At 34.6% G+C, this 20898-nt stretch overlaps 3 protein-coding genes across 3 annotated transcripts in view; all 3 read right to left on the bottom strand.

Annotated features, from left to right (window-relative positions):
- Positions 1 to 566: 566 nt before the first annotated feature.
- LOC133527932 (protein artichoke-like) lies at positions 567 to 10802 on the bottom strand. Its single transcript, XM_061865130.1, has 2 exons — positions 9831 to 10802; positions 567 to 4620 (listed from the first exon to the last, which is right to left on the bottom strand). The coding sequence occupies exons 1-2, from the start codon at positions 9850 to 9852 to the stop codon at positions 1934 to 1936; spliced, it is 2709 nt and encodes a 902-aa protein (XP_061721114.1). The 5' UTR covers positions 9853 to 10802; the 3' UTR covers positions 567 to 1933.
- Positions 10803 to 13018: 2216 nt separating this feature from the next.
- On the bottom strand, positions 13019 to 16121 carry LOC133527934 (protein artichoke-like). The gene has a single exon (XM_061865132.1). The coding sequence runs from the start codon at positions 15535 to 15537 to the stop codon at positions 13351 to 13353; it is 2187 nt and encodes a 728-aa protein (XP_061721116.1). The 5' UTR covers positions 15538 to 16121; the 3' UTR covers positions 13019 to 13350.
- Positions 15911 to 20898, bottom strand: part of LOC133527942 (meckelin-like) — a 96275-nt gene continuing 91287 nt past the window's right edge. The window contains exon 22 of the mRNA XM_061865143.1: positions 15911 to 16049. The gene's annotated coding sequence lies outside the window, so the exon portion shown is untranslated. The remainder of the gene's footprint in view (positions 16050 to 20898) is intronic.

Genomic DNA, 20898 nt, shown 5'->3' with positions numbered 1-20898 from the left:
GCCTAATGGCTGTTACGGCTGTTATGTGTCTAGTTTTCTTCAGTAAACTAGTATTTTTGTCAAAATATTGAAAAAAATATAGTATTTACTGGGAAAATATGATGCGATATCGGTGATATTTGTATACTCGTCTCTTTAGCGTTGAAAATGTAGTATTTTTCGTACTATAGCGTTTTTTATAATAATTATAATATATAGTACAATTGACTAAAATATAGTACGACACACTACGTACTATACAGTATACGTACATACGAAATGTGATTACTTAAACCGGTCAATGTTTACATCATACTGAGTAACTTTTACTATGGAACCAATTTTGAAATCGCGAAAAAAGATTTGGCTGTTTCATACATTTTGCTGGTCTGATATTAAAATTTCCAATGGTAGAGTCAGTTCTTTTCGTGATTTCGGGATTGGTCCCTTAGTAAAAGTTGCTCAGTATGACCTAAACGTTAATGGGTTTGAGTAATTGGTATACGAACATATACTTACATACTGCATATTATAGTACGGGTAGCAACCCTAGGTCTGTACCCCTAGTGTAAATTTATTCGATATCATTCATTCATTCATTCATTTCTTTATTTATAAAATAGTACATTTTACACGTCAACTAACTAATTACACTTCAATATTATAGCATATTATTAAGATAATTACATTTCAATATTTTGCAATTATTATAATCTAATATTTAATTAGGTTTCATTTAAAGTGTTTGTTCTGGGTCGGCAACCGTTATCGACGAATCGTGACGTGACGTACTCGTTTGCGTTAAGTCTCATTTTGGGGGTTTTGAATTTACAAAACGTCCCGCTGGGCGCGCTGTTTCTAAATCCCATACTAAATGAGTCAAACGCGTACGTTACGTCAAGCGATCGAATACATTTATACTAGGGGTTCAGGTAGAGCTAAGAACAACAGGCAAGTTTTCAAAACACTGACCTACAATAATAATGAAGACGGTTTGTGTTTGCATTTAAAGCATAACATTCCAATAGAATTGCCAGTAAAACGCGATAATAACAAAAGATGATTATAATTATTATATCTGTAAACAAATGCTAAAGATCAATTAATGTTTTGCTGATGGCATGTTGACATGCTCTATTGTTTACTATACTCGTTAAAGTCTGGACACAATACTTCTAGTAGGTACTCACTTATGAATGTACCTATTAAAATAAATATCGTTTTATATGATACTACTTATTCAGATCTCTGTTTGATCTCTGTTCTTTTCAGATCTTTGTTCTCAGTCTGCAGTTATTTATATAATGTCCGCTATTTGTATTTAAACAGTATGTAAATTAACTAAAACCATTTACTCAAACCCGTTAATATTTAGGTCATTCTGAGCAACTTTTATTATGGGGCCAATACCGAAATCGGGAAAAAATTAAAAACACTTCTTTCGGTTGTATTTTAATTTATCGCCACTCGTTTCGAATTTCCTATTTTCTGGAATTGTATCGTAAATAACTATTTTATTTGTTATTTCAGCATTGGTCCACTTGGTCCTCGCGGAGTAATGTAAAACACTGCATATTGTTGTCTTGAGAACTGTATTATAAATTCCAGTGCCTAATATTTACTTACGTACCTATAAAACGTTATTTCTTATTAAAAAAACAATAATATCTGAAATATTATCTCCATTTTGCTTATATGGCGGGCAATATGTACAACTAAAAACGAATAAAATATACAGAATAATGTTTAATTGGTATTGTATATACAAATAATAAAAGTTACAACTAATTAAAATCTAATTATGAACAACCTAAAAGCAATCTTTGGTGCTAATTTCGCTTTCAGCGATATTATAAGCCTTAATTATAAACAGCGGAACGAAATCGCCTGAGATTTAGAGTCTAAAGTGCCATAAAAAAGACACTATGCAACGTAATCTCTAAAATAATCTTGCTTAAAATAATAAGGTACTATGGTTTTCAGTGCTCCCGAACTGTACTGTGCTTCTCATACTAGATTCTGTTAAAATCATCAGACCCTTCCGTCTATACATGTAACTGGCAATACCAACTATCAAAACCAAAACCGTTAACACTGAACACCACATAAACAATACGTTGGCTGAACTTGAACCACTCGTGTATATTGGAGGCACAATACTACTCGTTGTTGTGACCACTGTCCCATTACCACACCAAATACCGTGGACATTATCTTCTTCAAAGACTTTATCGATAGAAGTTACTTCCACACGTCTACCTCCAATGCCTGAACTGTAACTTCTAACAATCTCTTTACACATAATTGGGTTACCACCTAAACTTAGAGCATTCAGCTTTGTAACAGTCATGACCAATCGTTCGAAGTCGATTTGAGTGATGAAGTTGTAATCAATGATCAGTCGCTTCAGCTCTGTGCATTCGTGAAAGATATCCACGTCTAAGATGTGTATCGAGTTTCGAGATATGTCTATCACTTCAGCTCTCCCAAGCCCCTTGAAGCTACCGTAGCGCAAGTTTTTGATCGAATTTGAAGACAAATTTAGGAGCTTTAAAATTTTAAGACTTTGGAATGTGCCTGGCGTCAAATTTGTTATATTATTAAAGCTTAAATCAATGGATTGCAAACGGTCTAAGTTTCTGAAAAAAGAGCTGTTGATGAAGCTAATGCTGTTGTTACTCAAATCGACGTTTATTAAATCTGGAAAGTAGCTTAAATTCAAATTAACTAGCGAGTTTGAAGAAAGGCTTAAAGTCATCAATTTAGTAAGAGAGTTCGTTTGTGGATTGTTAAATTGTTTTACTTTATTATTTGAAATACGCAAAACACGCAAGTCTTTTAATGTTTGGAAAAGTGGAACAGAAAGATCAGATATATCATTATCAGAAATGTCGAAAAATAGTATTTTTGATATATTCAAAAATGAATTTGAAATGGATTTCAGACGGTTGTGGTTCAAATACAAAGCTTTAAGGTTTAACAAAACGCTATTATTCATTTGTAACCTTATCAGTTTGTTATACGATAAATCTAAACTATACAAATTTTCCATATTCATGAAATTGTTTGTTCCAATAAACTCGATTGCATTATAGGACAGGTTCACCCTGGCAAGTAAAGGAGAATCAATAAATGCTCCATCCTCAACTCTTTTAAAATTGAAACAGCTAAAGTCCAGAAATCGGAGATACTTTGAAGGACTTATCACCATACTCTTGAGAGATCCCGTCAAAAGATTGCCAGTCACATTTAAATACTGCAAATTAAGAAGAGGCAAAGACAATTGATCTATGGTAACAATGAAATTCATTGACAAGTCCAGTTTATTCAAATTTGTGTGATTAAGAAAGGTACCCTCACTTATGAAGGTGAGATTGTTATTATTCACGTAGAGCTCAGTAAGGCTTAATAAAGTATCGTTTAAAAATTCTAGAGATATCAACTTATTGTATGAAATATCTAAAACTATTAGAGGCATTGAAGGTGAGAAACTGGATTTCTCGATTGTGCGTATAACATTTCTACTCAAGTTCAAATGAACGAGATTATTTGCTGTGGAAAATGCGTTTTTTCTTATGGCGGTTATACTCTGATTGGACAGATCAAGTCTTGAAACGTTTGATATACCATTAAAGGTTTGACCAGATATCTCTATCTTCAAGTTATTTTTGTCCAAATTTAATGTCGTTAAAACGTTATGTTTAAATGCATCGTCCTGTATTTCTTCAATACTGTTATTGGACAAATTTAAAAGTTGTAGACGATTGTTATTAATAAACATCACATTTTCTATAGGCGATTTAATTTTGTTGTTGCTCAGGTCTATCGATATGAGGTTGAATGCTTGATTGAAGCAATTCGATTCAACTTCTTCAATATCGTTAAAACTCATGTTTAAAAACGTAAGAGAATCTAATCGGTTTAGTTCGAATCCTATCAATTTGAACAAATTATTAAACGCCAAATCCAGCGTCTTGAGATTTTTCGAGTGAATTAATGTTACATTAATAGCTGTTAACTGATTATTTTGCAAGTTCAATGTATTTAAGTCTTTTAAGGAGGTAAAGCAATCATCTGCTAATGTTGTTAGTCTGTTGTTTTGCAAATACAAACGATTGAGGTTGGTTAACTTACTTAGAGCTTCACCGCTAATCTCCGTTAGTAAGTTATTTGAAAGATCCAGTGTGCTTAATTTATTTGCACTTATTTCTGAAATCGCTAACGAAGATGGATTTAAGTGTTCTATAGCATTTTGAGATAAATTCAAAGAATCAAGCACGAATAAGTTCTTGAATGCGTCATTTTTGATGTTCTTAATGTTGTTTTTGGAGAGGTCCATGTCGATACACTTGGAGTAGTACTTGAAAGCGAAGGCTTCGATGCTGGGCCAGTTGTTATCGATGGCGTGGATTCGCCTGACTCTGGAGTCGAAGTTGGTGGACCCGAAGAAGCCGGTGGTGAGAGTGTCGGCGACGGAGTCCTTGATGATAAAGTTGACGTAGGGGTCGAACTCGCAGGAAGGGTTGTTAGCGCTGCCGGCGTGGCCCTCACAGACCACTGTGTAGGTGCACTCGTTACGGTCTTTTATTGTACATACTGTGCTCGAAGCGCTCCATACTGAGGATAACAAGATGACTGTATCTGAAAAGAATAAGAGAGATATGTTTGTACCTATAGTTACACCAGATATGTTAATTGTATAGATATACACGGTGTACCTACATAATCATTGTCAATTTCCCAAAACACAAGTCTCATAAAGGTTACTGTGGGAGCAGGTTACTCTGTATAAGATTGTCCCACAATCTTTTGTGCATTCAATATTATATTTTCTTAGTGAGTAAATTTTCTTTGTTTTAAAATTCATTGGGAATACAACCACGTCATATTTATAAAAAAAATTTTTTTGGGCGTTTGTACGCATGATCGCTTTTTGTTATTTGTTGTTACTCACTTACACTGTATGTTTTTTATTTTTTTATTTAGGTACCTATTACTTCTAAGAAACGACCGAAATGCACTCTCTGAAATGCAACAGTCTACTACTAATGTTACGGTTGATAAGATATAGCCCGCTGACAGGCAGACGAACACATAAAGAATAAATAAAAATATACTGCGTAGTTTCGTACCTATCAACAAATCCCTATGAAAAGTCAATCATAAGTAAAAAATTGTTAACCAAGGGATGAAACGGTACCTTTCACCTGAGTTAAATAAATAGGCAAATTTGCATAATCAGTACCTAATTAAAATAAGTCTTTTTACTATGAAGGGAAAACTTTATGCGATAACTCAAAAACAGCTAAACTCATCATGTCCGCTATAGTTTTCATTTAATGTCATTCTCAAGCTCTACTTCCACGATTTTTTTCATATTTTTTGGACCTATGGTTCAAAAGTTAGAGGGGGGGACACATTTTTTTTTTCTTTCGGAGCGATTATCTCCGAATATATTCACTTTCTCAAAAAATGTTTCTTGAAAACCCTATTACTTTTGAAAGACCTTTCCAACGATACCCCACATTCTAGGGTTGAAGCGAAAAAAAAATTTCACCCCCACTTTACGTGTAGGGGAGGTACCCTAAAAAAAATTACATTTTTAGATTTTATTGTACGACTTTGTCGGCTTTATTGATTTATATATCCATGCCAAATTTCAGCTTTCTAGCACTAACGACCACGGAGCAAAGCCTCGGACAGACAGACAGACAGACAGACAGACGGACATGGCGAAACTATAAGGGTTCCGTTTTATGCCATTTGGCTACGGAACCCTAAAAAGGGCAAAACAATATCAAAGCGTTTAAAAAAAGAATAAAAAAAGAAGGAAGTAGCAAGAAAGGACAGTTGCAGGTGGGAAGACGAAATAACGCTAACAGCGGGACCTTTTACGAGAAGAGCGGCCATAGACAGGACCCACTGGAGAGATTTAGAGGAGGCCTAGTTAGTTAGTTACCAAACTGCAGTTGCGAGATATACCTAGTCTAATGTCAATGATAGAAAAGTGAGTAATAACAAATATACCTAACTATTAGTTATCTCTCATTAATATGTTTAAAGATATAAGAACCCAACTGTGACCTAACTCAACCAAGAATTTTACTTATAGATACCCATAATTACACAAACAGGTAGTGACAGGCGGTCACAGTGGCCAAATATCCTTATTCCTACAACACATCCTTATTCCTATGGTAACAAAGGTATTGCAATATATTTCATGCCGACTGTATCTACCTAAACATAAAAACATTTGCAATTTTTGGAGTATTAAGTAGGTACATGCGCGTTGCCGGGCCGAATTTTTATTTTTATAAGACCATTTAAGCGTTACTTTGATCAAATATTTTTTTTTAGATTTATTTAAGATCGATGAAGTTTTAAGGTACTTATACATTTAAATAAACGTATTAAAAATACACAGTCGAACTTAGCACCTACTTATACTTACTAAGAAGGAGAAGAAAGGATAACTTGAAGTAAATTTAAGGGCTAATTTTTGAATTTCGACCGCTAGATGACGTGTCCCTTATCCACGTAGATCCCTTCAATACTTTCTTCACTACTAGGCATTCCAATTCTACTAATAAAATTGAAAACAAGTGGTCAATACCACTAGGTTCCCAATTTCTATCACTCGCATTTCAAAAATATTAAAATATTTAGGTAAAATGGCCTCGGCGCCCATTATAATATGTACAAAATTTGCTAAAACTTTTACAGAGGAAATAAGTCAAATTAAACACAACTGCAACATAAAGTTTTTGGAACGTCAAACTTATATCAAACCATGTAATGTGAGTTTTAGGTATCAAAAAGTAAGTAATATACATATTGAAAAAACTATTGGAAAATTAAGCAAAAAATCCGCGGGTGTAGATGGAATAAGAATACAGGACTTAAAATACATACAGAAAAAAATTAGTCCCGTTTCAGCAAATTTCGTAAATATGTGTGTGCAAACAGGAAAGTATCCTGAAAAATTAAAACAATCCATAATTAGGCCGATATATAAACAGGGTAGCCATTACGAGTACTCAAACTATAGGCCAATAGCTATCTTACCGGTTATTAATACAATTATGGAAAAAGTTATTGTAAATCAGATCAGTATGTTCCTAGAAAAACATAATGTTATCTCGGATTCGCAGCATGGCTTTCGGAAATCTAGAAGTACTTCCACAGCCTTAGCACGATTCTCAGATGAAGTTTGTCGAAATTTAGATAGTGTCAGGTACGTGGGGGTGCTTTTTATAGATTTCAAAAAAGCATTCGACACACTGGATCACGAACAGCTACTGCAGGCGATGGATGAATGTGGGGTTCGTGGTCCAGTGTTGGAGTGGTTCCGTGCTTACTTGAAAGGTCGGACTCTCCGAGTCACTATCGACGGAGATAGCGGAGAGGAGGCACACGTGCAATAGGGGGTACCTACCGGCTCGGTCTATGGTCCACTGGGGTACATCATGCATGTAAACAGTGTGACAAATGTAGTGCGGAACTGCTCCACCTACATGTATGCTGATGACACATGCCTACTTTATGCTGACAAAGACCCTAACATCATACAAACATGTATACAGGAAGATTTTGAAAATATACTCAAGTGGTCTCACGATAACGGAATCATTTTGAATACAGAGAAAACAAAATTTTTGCTTATAAGTTCCCCGTATACTAAAAAATACCATAATCCTGTTCAAATTATTGGTCACACATATGATTGTTTACATACCAACAAACATAATTGTAAATGTAAAATAATAGAAGTAGTTCAAAATTTCAAATATCTGGGTTTAACTATAGATAGTCACATGAATTGGAAAATACATATAAACGTAGTGTGCAATAGGCTAAGGTCCATATTATGTAAAATAATTAGCTTCAAAAATATTGTAAATAAAAAAATATTACGTATGTTATATCATTCACTGGCTGACGCTGTAATTGGATATGGATTGATAGCCTACGGACGTACTTTTAAAACCTATTTAAACCATGTGCTTAATTTACAACTGAGACTGTTAAAAAATATTACAAACGAAAATACCATAAAAACCTGTAAGAATGATAACGTAGCCTTATTCAAAATATTAAGCGTCTTACCAGTGCATGACAAGGTTAAATATTTATTAGCAACTGATCAGTTTAATTGTTCTGAGTTTAAAACGCCGCGAGTGTACACACGACCGCAAAGAGGGTTAGAGCGCCGTAGGTACGCGGAGCCCACCGCCAACAACTACTATGGTGAACGAACGCGCAGCTATCTCACACCGCGAATTTTTAACAACATTTCCTTTGAAGACGAGTGTAGCGACAAAAACGTGTTTAAAACGAAACTGAAAAAGTTGCTACTAAATACCTCAACTCAAAACGTGCCTCAACTTAAAAATAAATAAATAAAATATATAAAACGATCCCAAGCTTGGGTAACTAGTTTTTTCAGATAAGAAAAACAATACACACCTACATACATACATATAATACTTAGAATAAGTCATAGTCATAGTCATAGTGTTGTGTTCCTGCCGGTGAGTAAGGTTGCCAGAGCTCAACGAGGGGGGTGGGGTTAGGGTCGGCAACGCGCATGTAACGCCTCTGGAGTTGCAGGTGTACATAGGCTACGGAGACTGCTTACCATCCGGCAGGCCGTATGCTTGTTTGCCACCGACGTAGTATATAATCATAAATACTTAGATAAATAAATAGTTCATAAGATAAGATCGGGTACACAAAAACTGTAAGTGAGTGCAACATTCGCCGATAAACGTTATGTTTGGCGAAATATTATGTAAATATATATTGTACCAACTTTTTTTGGATAATTAAATAAAAAATAAAAAAAAAAGCCTTTCACCGTCTTCCACAGATTTTGACGAAATTTACGAATTTAAAAAATCGGCTCCCTGGCATCTAATATAAATCTAAAGAAAAACAACAAAGGCTTAATTTTTTTACATATTTATCATTTTGTGTCCGCAATCATCACATCCTAACTTAAATCTACGCAAAACGTTTATGTGTTACGATATCAGCAGAGAAAGTCAAAGCAATTGTTACCCAGGATTTGGTCAATTTTGAGGCGCAATTTTGACACACATAATCAATTATTTTCCTGCAAACCCCTTTTATATTAAAATCCTTTAATTGCTTTTGCTTACTCATAATTATTGTCACTATCTACCGGTGTCGAAGAAAAACAAAATTGATGTAAAAATCCGATATACACCGTGTTTTATTGAATTCCGTTGACTTCGGGGTACGGGTAAGTACGTTTAAGGAAACTAAATACGCATAGTTGATTTAAAGAAATATATATATTTTTAATGTATAATTTTATAAAAAGTAATTAAATGTTGCATATAGCGTATTTGTAATGCATTACATTTAACTCAACCAAACAAATTTAAAAACTGTGACATATCAATGTCATTTCGAACATCGATCGTCCTTAATTTTAGTAGCAAATGTATAATCTCGTACTAAACACTAATCAATATATAAACAGGCCTTAAGGCAAGTGTACACGTTCGTAAGGGTCATATGTTAAATCGAATAAAAATAAATTATTGATTATCTCAGAAATGGAATCAATTAGAATACCTAATATACAATATATACGTATATATAGGTCTTTGAGAAAGTTACTTAATTTAAGCTCAGAAACGCACCCTTGAAATTAACGGAAATAAAAAAACACGGTGTATTATCAGATTTAAAAATATCAACGACTCTGTTTAGAAATTCAAAAAGTTTTCGAAAAAAAACGGGTTTTCAGGATAATTCCAAACAAACGATTACATAAAATTTACACAGACAATAAACTCTACACAAATTATATTACTTACACAAATACCCAGTCGAATCCATTCTGCCAAATCCAAACGCACACTGAAAAATTACTGAAAACACATCTTCTTTTATTTATTTACACACAATGATCACCCCAGCGGTAACTCCGACACTGACTGTGCTTACGATAACAATTCCCAAGTTTCGTGATGTCAACGAACAACGAGACATTCGTTTGTTATTGTTGAACACAATGAATACCCAGATGGTGCGATTCTTCGAATAATAACATATGTTATCAGTTGCTCTCCGAAACAATAGTTTAGGATGGTGAAGTAAATAGAAAATACACAAAAGCGATAGAATTTCTCTAAGTACACAATATTTTGCACTACTGTTTTGGCGTAGCTAGGTTTGTTATTACTGTTGTCAAAAATGAATACTAGTAATCACGCTATTATAGTTAATTATAAACTACCTTCTACCAGCCAATAAGCTGCGAAAGTTGTTGCAAAGTAACTGTCCCTCAAAACCTCTTAGACCGCGAGCCAGGAACAGATTCCCATTACCAATCGCCTCCCGACTGAAAACTCGTGTAATTGTTAACGGCTAGGTATGGTGAGCCCTCGTGGACATCAGTTGCCGCTCCGTTGGTGGGTTGAGATATGGCAGCCATCGAAACAAGTAAAACAAAAAAAAACGATAGTTAAGATGCTATTGTTATTTTAAAAAAAACGTCAACCGGTTATATCGCGGTGGTAAGAACATCAGCTGCTCGCATGAACATGTAAAAAATAAGCGCTATACCTTTTTATGACAGCAATAACAAATCATGAAACTTTGCATGTAGCATTCCATCAGGCGTTAACCTGAAAAGCCATCAACGGATTACGCAATTTACACATTACGCATACTTTGCCGCACATAAAGTGGTATATATTATATTTTTTACATGTTTATTTTACAGCTGACGGTCTTTCCACCGCAATACAACCGGCTGACGGTTTTTTTAAAATTTAAAACAGCATCTAAACTACCATCTGACAAAGTATCAGCCGGGACGCGATGACTGACGAAATATACTCCCCGCCCGCGGTCTATCTAGGTTATTTAAAAATTCGCTAGTAATAGAGGCGATCACCAAGCCGATAGGCAAGGTTGTATCAAAATCAGTTTAAAACCAAGTGTGGGTAAGTCGCACGTCGTCTGGGTGATTGGTAAGCTTTTGGTAGGAATTCATCAAAATTACCTTTCTTGGGATTTATACCTGTGACTCCTGTTAAGCTTAAATTCGATAGGACTGCACAGTGGAAACAGATAAAGATATTTTATTATTCAAGTAGGCATATTACAATGCGCTTATGAACGTTAAATAAAGCTACACCGGCTCTAACCCTACACCTCTGACCCGAGAAGATTTAAATCCTCCTTCAATTGCAGGTGGGTATCCCAATAAGGACCGGCAAGATACTCGGTGGGACACATCTTTTCAAAACATGACATCTTATAATTAACATGCATTAAATAAGAAAAAAAATACAATTTAGATTACTATAGAAATCATGCAATTACATACAGTAGCTACTTTTCTTTATAGAAATTTGATAAAATATATATATGTCATATCAAATCATACAAATACGTAGCTTTTTCAGAAAACATACTATCGAATTCTTACAAAAGGAAAAGAAAAATAAAATTAATAAAGAATTATTATATAAATCTATAAATCTTAATTAATATATAAATTTGACTGATTGCTATAATTCATAATTCATAATTGATTTATTGTCTGTAGAACACGGGTAGATACAATGATGGAACACGTATACAAAATATGGTGGATGCTATACCTATACAAAATATTTGATGTGCTTTCTTACCTGAGCTGTGTCACCAATAACTCTACACATAATGCAATGATTTTAATTGCTACTTGTTTTTACAGTTTCTGGTTTGGACCATGCATGTTTGTCTGTTAAGTAGTCCTCGACTCTGTAATAAGCCTTAACCTGCTAGCTGCTGCTTAACTTTGAGCTGGCAAGGGTAATCTTAAAGGTAGCCTGAAAAAAAAAACAGGGGAAGCCACCGCCTAGACTTGTATTTACTAGATCTTAGTTTTGATACCCCCGATCGTCTTGGTGATTGTCACGCATCTCACGCACGACTTTTACCTATTTTAAGATCGTATTAAACCATAACAATTTGTTAAATCTACCTAGGTGCGTAGACAAGATACCAATCGTTAACGCTTCGTAGTGAACCAAACGCAATTGTCTTTGTCGCACTAATATGGAAGGGTGATAGAGAGAGAGATAACTACGCTACGCTACGCTACAGAGCGTGAACGATTGGCATCTTGTCTACGCACCCTATTCTCTTTCCGAGAACGTTTGAAGCGATTAAACTAAACACGGATGTGTGAGTGGTACAGTCGCCTTCAAATATATCGGGCGGTCGAGGTGCTCACAAATATCTGAACACGTTTCTATTGTCAAGGCGTTAGAGTGCGTGTTCAGATGTTTATGAGTACTTCGGCCGCTCCGATATATCTGATGGCGACTGTACGAGTAATCAAGGTAATGAGCCGCGTCGTCATAATTGGGGGGTGGTGCCTTAAAATGGGGGAACTAGTGACAAGTGGGATATCTTTAGACAACTTATCTATAAATAGAGGGTTGGGGAAAGAGTGACGACAGGGGAGTGAGTGAGAGATAAAAAAAGCTATGAACGGTGACACTGTACACTTAGTTACCGCGCTTGTCTTAAATTCCCTCATTTGACGTTAAGAGGGAAGAGTAGCTTTGCGATCCTAACGAAATAACGGTACTTTTTCTATGAAATTTCCATTTCGGAAGAAAACGGTTTCCATTGACTAAATCTTAACAATTGATCAAAATGAAATAACTTTGATTTTAATGTCAATCGCTTCAGTATATATTCTAGATTTAAAAGTATCGTCTTAAAAAAAGTGGCTGTGACAGAATCGGACAGACAGACGGACATGACGAATCTATAAGGGTTCCGTTTTTTGCCATTTGGCTACGGAACCCTAAAAATGTACTTATTACAAATTTTGAAAAGAAGGAAAACCTATAATCCTAGTTTTTTATTGTGTCAATAACATACAAAGAAAAAACATGTAGAATGGAAAATATTTAGAAGTGGAAAAACATCTTCTCTTTTTGTATGGAGAGTACGTGGTATACTTCTTTCTTAAGCGTAAAATTTAAAGGAAAAAAAATGTTACAAATATTTATATTTTATATTAAAATGAGGTAATACAGAAAATGTGTTGTTCAAAATCTAATCAAAATTTACAAACAAGGCTATGTCGTGGGCGGGCAGTAGCCTTATACATACAATAATAGCAATATATTGTTTTAATTAATTACATATATTATTATTTATAAAGTTTGGCGGGTATCTAAACATAGTGTTAACTTGTGAAGTTAACAGCGCCATATGTCTGACCCACGTGACAACACATAGCTTGGATAGATTTTTCTGGTATTGAAATTTGAATACAAATTTCTTAAAATACAATAATTTAATTTGTATTTACATCACAAGAACTTATTCTAATAATAAATCACTTTGGTATTCAAATTCTGTGGAACAACTCCGCCTGCTGCTTGGTTGTCTTATTTCAAACGCTTCCTGGTTTCTTTTATAGAAATAACTGCCTACACCTACAATAAGAATTAAAATCGTCAACACCGTGCACCAGGCCAGTAAAACATGTGATATAGCATTGGTACCACTGGGTTCTGTTAACGGAGCAGCACTAGTAGCCGTTGTACTTGTAGTTATGGTTCCGCTACCGCACCAAATCCCATGGACATTATCCTCCTCATACACTTTATGTACGGAAGTAACTTCCACGTGCCTACCCCCAATGCCTGAATTGTAATTCCTAACTATTTCTTTACACAAAATCGGGTTACCGCCTAAACTGAGAACATTAAGCTTGGTAGCGGTCGTCACCAAGCTCTCAAAGTCTAGCTGAGTTATGTAGTTATAGTCAATGATCAATTGTTTCAATTCTGCACATTCGTGGAATATGTGCACATCTAAAACCCGTATAGCGTTTCGAGAAACATCAATAATTTCTGCTCTTCCGAGGCCCTTGAAACTGCCGTAGCGCAAGTTGCTAATAGAGTTCGAAGATAAGTTGAGAAGCTTTAAAATTTTAAGGCTTTGGAATGTACCAGGAGTCAACTTGGTGATATTATTGAAGCTCAAGTCGATGGACTGCAAATAGTCCAGGTTTTGAAAGAAGGAACTGTTGATAGAACTGATGCTATTGTGACTCAAATCGACGTTAATTAAATCTGGGTAGTAACTTAAGTTTATATTACATAAAGAGTTTGAAGAAACGCTTAACGTCATTAATTTTGTAAAAGAGTTCGTTCGTGGGTTATTAAACTGTGCTAATTTATTATTTGAAGCATGTAAAACACGTAAGTTCGGTAATGTCTGATATATTGGCTCAGAAATATCAGTAATATAGTTATCAGAAATATCTAGGTAAATTACATTTGATATGTTAGAAAAGGAACCAGAAATGCTTTTCAAATGATTGTTGTTTAAATATAAAGATTTAAGATTCGGTAGTTTGCTATTATTCAGTAGCAATATTGTCAGGTTGTTCCATGATAAGTCTAAACTGTACAGATTGTCCATGTTCATAAAGTTTTCTGATCCTATAAACTCGATTGAATTATGGGAAAGGTTTACTCTAGCAAGTAGAGGTGAGTCGACAAAAGCTCTGTCTTCAACACTGCTAAAGTTGAAACTGCTGAAATCCAAAAATCTCAGATATTTTGATGGACTTATAACGTTACTCTTTAGAGATCCTTGCAAAAGGTTACCAGTTACATTTAGATACTGCAAATTAAGAAGAGGCAACGAAAAGTTTTCAATGGTAAGTATGAAATTTATTGACAAGTCCAGTTTCTTCAAATTCGTCTGGTTACCAAATGTACCCTTTTTAATGATGCTGAGTTTATTATTGTTAATGTAAAGTTCGGTGAGGACTTCTAACGATTCCTGCAAAAAATCCAGATTCGATAACTTATTGTAGGAGACGTCTAAAACGCTTAAGTTCATCCCGCTTGCAAAACTGTTCACTTCGATTGTATTTATAGCGTTTCTACTTAGGTTCAGGGAGATAAGACTATCTGCTGTAGAAAATGCGTTGTTTCTTATAGCTGTTATACTGTGATTGAACAGATCCAGGCTCGTGACTTTTGATATCCCTTTAAACGTTTGTCTAGTTATATCTCCTTTTAAATTATTTTTCTCCAAATTAAGTGTAATTAAAGCGTTATTTATAAATGCATCATCTTGTATATGTTCAATACTGTTATTATACATATTTAAGTATTGTAGTTGATTATTGTTACTGAACATTTTATCATCTATAGTTGTTTTGATTTTATTATTTCTTAGATCAATGGACTTAAGGCTAGTAGCCTGACTAAAGCTATAAGATTCAATTTCTTCTATAGCGTTATTACTCAAGTTTAAGAATAACAGAGATCCCAATCGGTTTAGTTCAAACCCGGACAATTTGATCAAATAATTATAAGCCAAATCTAATGCCAATAACGATTTTAAATTTATAAGGGTGGCATTAATAGCGGTCAGCTGATTATTCCGTAAATTAAGAATGGTTAAGCTTTTCAAAGCAATAAGACAATCATCTGCCAAAGAATTAAGCTTGTTGTTTTGTAAATACAAATTGTTTAAGTTCGGCATCCTACCCAGTGGTTCACTTGAAATTTTCGTTAGTAAGTTATTTGAGAGATCGAGGATCGTTATTTTATTTGCACCTGAATCTGAAATCTTAAATGAATCTGGATTTAAATGCTCAATTGCATTTTTAGATAAGTTCAGTGAATTTAGAACAGTCAAGAGTTTAAATGCGTTGTTCTTTATATTTTCGATGTTGTTATTAGCCAGGTTTATATCAACGCATTTGCTGTAGTATTTGAAGGCGAAGGATTCGATGTTGGTCCATTTGTTGTTGATGGCGTGGATGCTCCTGACTTTGGCGTCGAAGTTGGTGGCCCCGAAGAAGCCGGTGGTGAGGGTCTCGATGGAGGAGCCCTTGATGATGAAGTTAACATGGGCGTTAGAGTTACAGAGGTTGCTGACGGTACCCGGATGGCCCTCGCAGACCACCGAGTAAGTGCAATCTTTGCGATTTTTGATTACGCATGTACTTGATGCGCCCCATATACAAGATAGGAAGACGACTGCAGCAATATCTGCAAAGATAGTTAATTTTACTAATGGAAAATCTCTTACTGACAAAATGAAAAAATTACAATATATTTGATACAAGCTTTAATAGCCGACTATACCCGTACATGAGTGGACGTCTGTGACTCTGTGCTCAGCAGTGTTATCTATGGGCTAACGGCGTTACTCATAAACGCTTGTCAAGTCTTAACAAGCCCTTGGTAATCCGTTTCCGTATTCGTCATTTGGACATTCGTGTTTGTTAGAAAGGGACAAAATTAAACAGAGGTTTGCCAAGTTTTATGAATAAGGGGGTAAATTATTATACTTTGTCACTTCATTTTTCTGATATTTTATATTAACAATGTTGTTTCCCTATTGTACAGGTAGCATCGCACACATTTAAGAGTTTTGATTAAAACTGCCAATGCAACTACCGTAGTCGATGAGTTACTTAATTACATTGTTTCTATGTTTCATAAACTTGACTTCGATTGTAACATTGAGGTATGATCAAACCCCGTTAGCAATGTTGGTGTCTGCACTATCTGTAGGGGGGCTTATGCCTATGCCAAATTTTTACTGAATCAGATCCTACCCGAAAAATAGTCTGGGCAAATTTTAAAGGCATATATAGGTAAGTAGAAAATATTTTTTTTTGTAATATGACGTATGTTAGATACTTTAATTAAGTTAATGAAATTAATATTTATAACATGAAAAAATTATGTTTTTCAGATTCGTTAAGGATATTTTTTCACTTACAGGTTTATTATTTTAAATATATTCGTTTATTTTACCTACAAATACTTAAACGAACATTTAAAATAAACTAAAAACTTTACGTCATTTTTACTAAAAAGTTGTAACATTTACTTTTTTCCGAAAAACTAAACAACTCTTGGATTATTTTGATTCAGAATTACGAGGACTATTTATTAAAAGAAACAAAAAAGTGTACCCAGTTTTTCCAAGAAATTTGCAGTGTCAGTTTTGTTACGGTTCACACAAAATGTATATGAAAATGATTCACAATATTTCCATTTTAGTTTGGGTATGTTTCTTCCTTTTTACAAGCTTTTTATTAACTTGCAATGTACCCATGTATGTACGGGTCAAATCTTCCATGTAAAATTCGACCCACTTCCCGGTTTCCGATGAAGCTAAAAATTTGCATACATATGTAAGTCGGGTGACAATGCAATATTATGGTACCATCAAGGTGATCTGATGATGGAGACAGGAGGTGGCCATAGGAACTCTGTGAGAAAATTAATTGTAATTGTGTTTTTAGAATTGGCTCGATGAGTATTCGTTGCCTGTGGAAATAAAAGTACAGTCAGCGATAAAAGCTTATACCAAAAATGATCTTTTTGCCAAAAACTTATTAAACCGATAGCCCTCGTAATTCTGAGTAGAAATAACCAAAAAGTTGATGTTTTTTCGAAAAAATTACGTAAATGGTTACGTAGTTGGTGGTTTTTACTAAAAATGTCCTAATAATTCATCAATACCTACTAGTATAATTTGTGAATAGAATTCGTTATCGTCGACAGACTTAAGATTTTTAATTATTAATTTTAAAACTTTAACCCTCATTAATGATATATTGTAAATAAACACATTTACGCTTTAGCGATAAGATAGTTATTGTTAGCACACATGTTATCTAAGTATTGTTAGTCCCGGTTCGCCTCATCCTCTGTTAGTAGACGCAGTGGGTAGCCCTGAAGGTGACATTTGGATGGCAAAACTGCGGCTGCATTACGTTGCGGCATGATGCTAATTTCCTAGAGAAAATGATTGACGGATTGAACGTTTTAATCCCGGTAGTAATACGGCAATAAACCCCATTTTATCATGGAAATTGACAGCGAAAATGTCCGCATCAACGCCACACCAGCAATGCAGCTGCAGTTGTCATCTGAGTGTAGGTTCGACGCCTGATCTTGCAACTTATTTATGTATTTAATAAAAACATCCCTAGCATAATAATAGTTACTATATAATATATAAAATAACTTATTAAGACGCATGAAATACACAAAGGAATATAACTAAAGTAAAGAAACTTGCAGAATTAAAAAGAATAACGGAAAAACAAGAAAGGAAGTTATAAGTAATTAAACATTTCGACTGTTATCCTTAATAGTCTCAAGGGATACAAATATATTATATAAAACTTTCTGATATATTTAACCAAACAAACGTTTCACCTAATTCAGAAGCAGCCTATTATATTACTTACATAAATGAACTTTAGAATCCATGACCAATCCAAAATACACTAAATTTTATTTAAATAAAACACATAATTGATTATTATAAATATAACAATCCGTAACGAGGGCAACAGTAGAACTGATCAACACACGATTAACTGTGTATCAATCAGTATCCTCCTACTGTAGGAGAATTCCTGATTTTTGGAACTGAGTGGGAGTAATATATATAAACAGATTACATTATATGACGCATACTATTCATACATATTAAGCACGAACGTTGATACACTTAATTTAAGCAATCGTGAACTTTATTTTAATGAGTTAAGATTTAACAATGGTCATTATGTGTGTTCCTTTTTTAGTTATAATAAATATTTACAATGAATGTATTTGGCCTTGGGGTTTTCCATGCGTCGGTACATATAAAATATATTGATGTACTTACCTATAATAATATAATATATTTTTTGTTTATTTGGGGTGATTTATTTAGGTTTTACAAGATACGTGAGCTATTACTGTGAGCAAATTTGGTAATTAAAGCAATTAAGAATTTTAATGTTATTAAACTTTAATTTGGTATAATAGCAAGTATTTGGGAGACCAATCTCGAAAAACATATAAAAACTCAAAAATGTGAGTTCCCAGAGATAATTTAAGAGGACGGATTTTTCCGATTCCAAGATTCCAAGATATATACAAGAATTGCGCATTTAAAGGTATTAGATAAATGAGTACAATAGCGTACATAATGTATCTCGTAGGTATGACTCGTAGATATAACATCATCATAATCATGATTATGATGATGTTGATTGATTTTTAAGAGGGAAGGATCTTCATCATAATCATGATGATGATGATGATTGATTCTTAAGAGGGAAGGATAGCACGTACTCGTCCATACAAACAGAGAAAACGTTTTTCCACTTCTAAATATTTCCCATTCTCCATTATTTTTTTAGTATGTTATTGACACAATGACAAACTAGGTTTTTTTCCTTTTTTTTTTCAAAATTTGCAATACAAAACTTAATTATTTCAAAAAATCGAAACCTGTAAACCTAGAATATATTATGCTGTCGCGATCGACATCAAATTAAAATGATTTATTAAGATTAAGTTAGTGGTAACCGTTTTCTCCCGAAATGGATTTCATTGAAAAAGTACCGTTATTTCGTTAGGATCGCAAAGCTATTCTTCCCTCTTAACAAACACATCCCTCGTTGCGCATCGGTGAACATCTATAGTGGAAACGCAGCCTAACTTTTCGTAACTGAGTTGTAGAAAAAGCCATATAAAAGTCACATGCCGCCGCCATATAATCGTAATAAACGTCTCACTTTAAAACGAAATACTGGAATAATATGAAATTTGACAAATACGTTATACTATATTATTATTTGTATATTAAAATATAATTGCTTAATGAGACAGTGAGACGCAATGCACATTGGACAAATATCTTGGACAAGTGGAATACCACCCGAAGAGAGGAATTAAGTCACCGGGTTGTCCGGAGGCTCCGGGAAGACCAGGTTTTGCTCATAGCATGACCGGCCAGCCTCCGCTCTGAGGGCCTACCGCGAACCACGTTCGACGTGTTGAGTCCCTGTCACACTTACGTACGAATTTACATGTGCGACAGAGAGGCTAACGTGGTTCGCGGTAGACCCACCGAGCCCGCACCGCGCCAGTCGAGAGCTCCGGTGAACCCTCGGTGGGCGAGTACCCGCACTTGTTCAAGTTTTTGGGATAAAAACAGTTTTTTTTTCCAACTTTGGCAACGAAATCCTAAATTAGGCAAACTTACAAACCATTTTGCATCTCAGTTTGAATAATCTGTTTGTTACAATTGTACATACCTAATGAGATCTAGTTAAAAACAACGGATGTTGGCATCCCGTAGTTATATTTAGAGCCAAATGCATGACTAGCTTAAGTGGCATCGCGACCGTGTCGTCGGTGAGATAAGGCACCAATATTTCTAATTACATTTCCATTTCTCATGCTCTGAAAGTGGGTCATTGTTGTCCTATGAAGTGTGCAGAAAGTGGTACGTTTACTCTAGGCCATTTTACTTTCCAATTAAAATTTAGTTTTAAGTGGATTTGTTGTACAATTTCCATTCTGATATTTATCTCCCGATTCCATAAATAACGATAATTTTATCTAAATTGCTAATTGAAAGTACCTTCAAGAAATACCATAAAAGTGTACCTATATTTAGTAATTTTTTTTTTTTCCTCGTATTCGAAATGAAAAGTAAAGAGTACAACTTGCGTGAAAGGCACCAATATAGTCTCGGGTAATATTGGTGCATATGTATGCGTTCAAGCGCTAAACTACCTCCACTGAAATGAGTGCCTTTCAACCCTTGGTTAAAAATCTACTATTAAAATGCACTGCGCTGGTAGTGTATTATGCGAGTTCGAAAAATTCTAATAGCTGGTCTCCCCCGAACTCAGTAAGTAATTTGAATAAAACCCATGGCATCAAAATAACTACTATATATAAGGCTTGTTTATTACAAGTACAGACAATGTCAATAATATCTACACACATTTCACCTTCCTACAATATAATAAGGTGCAAAATTGTTAAAATATACTTGGTGTCTATAGAGGATTGAACATAGCCGGTGGTA

The sequence above is a fragment of the Cydia pomonella genome, chromosome 18, assembly GCF_033807575.1.
Source record: "Cydia pomonella isolate Wapato2018A chromosome 18, ilCydPomo1, whole genome shotgun sequence".
Lineage (NCBI taxonomy): Eukaryota > Metazoa > Arthropoda > Insecta > Lepidoptera > Tortricidae > Cydia > Cydia pomonella.
Note: the sequence above shows the minus strand (reverse complement) of the source record. Positions and strands in the feature narration are given on the sequence as shown.

Excerpts from the sequence above, each read along its gene's own strand:
- LOC133527932 (XM_061865130.1), bottom strand. The coding sequence starts at position 9,852 with ATGGATTCGACTGGGTATTTGT. Across the intron at positions 4,621-9,830 it reads GGATTCGACTGGGTATTTGT|ATACAGTCATCTTGTTATCC; the intron begins GTAAGTAATATA and ends TATTCTTTTCAG.
- LOC133527934 (XM_061865132.1), bottom strand. The coding sequence starts at position 15,537 with ATGCCGAACTTAAACAATTTGTATTTACAAAACAACAAGCTTAATTCT.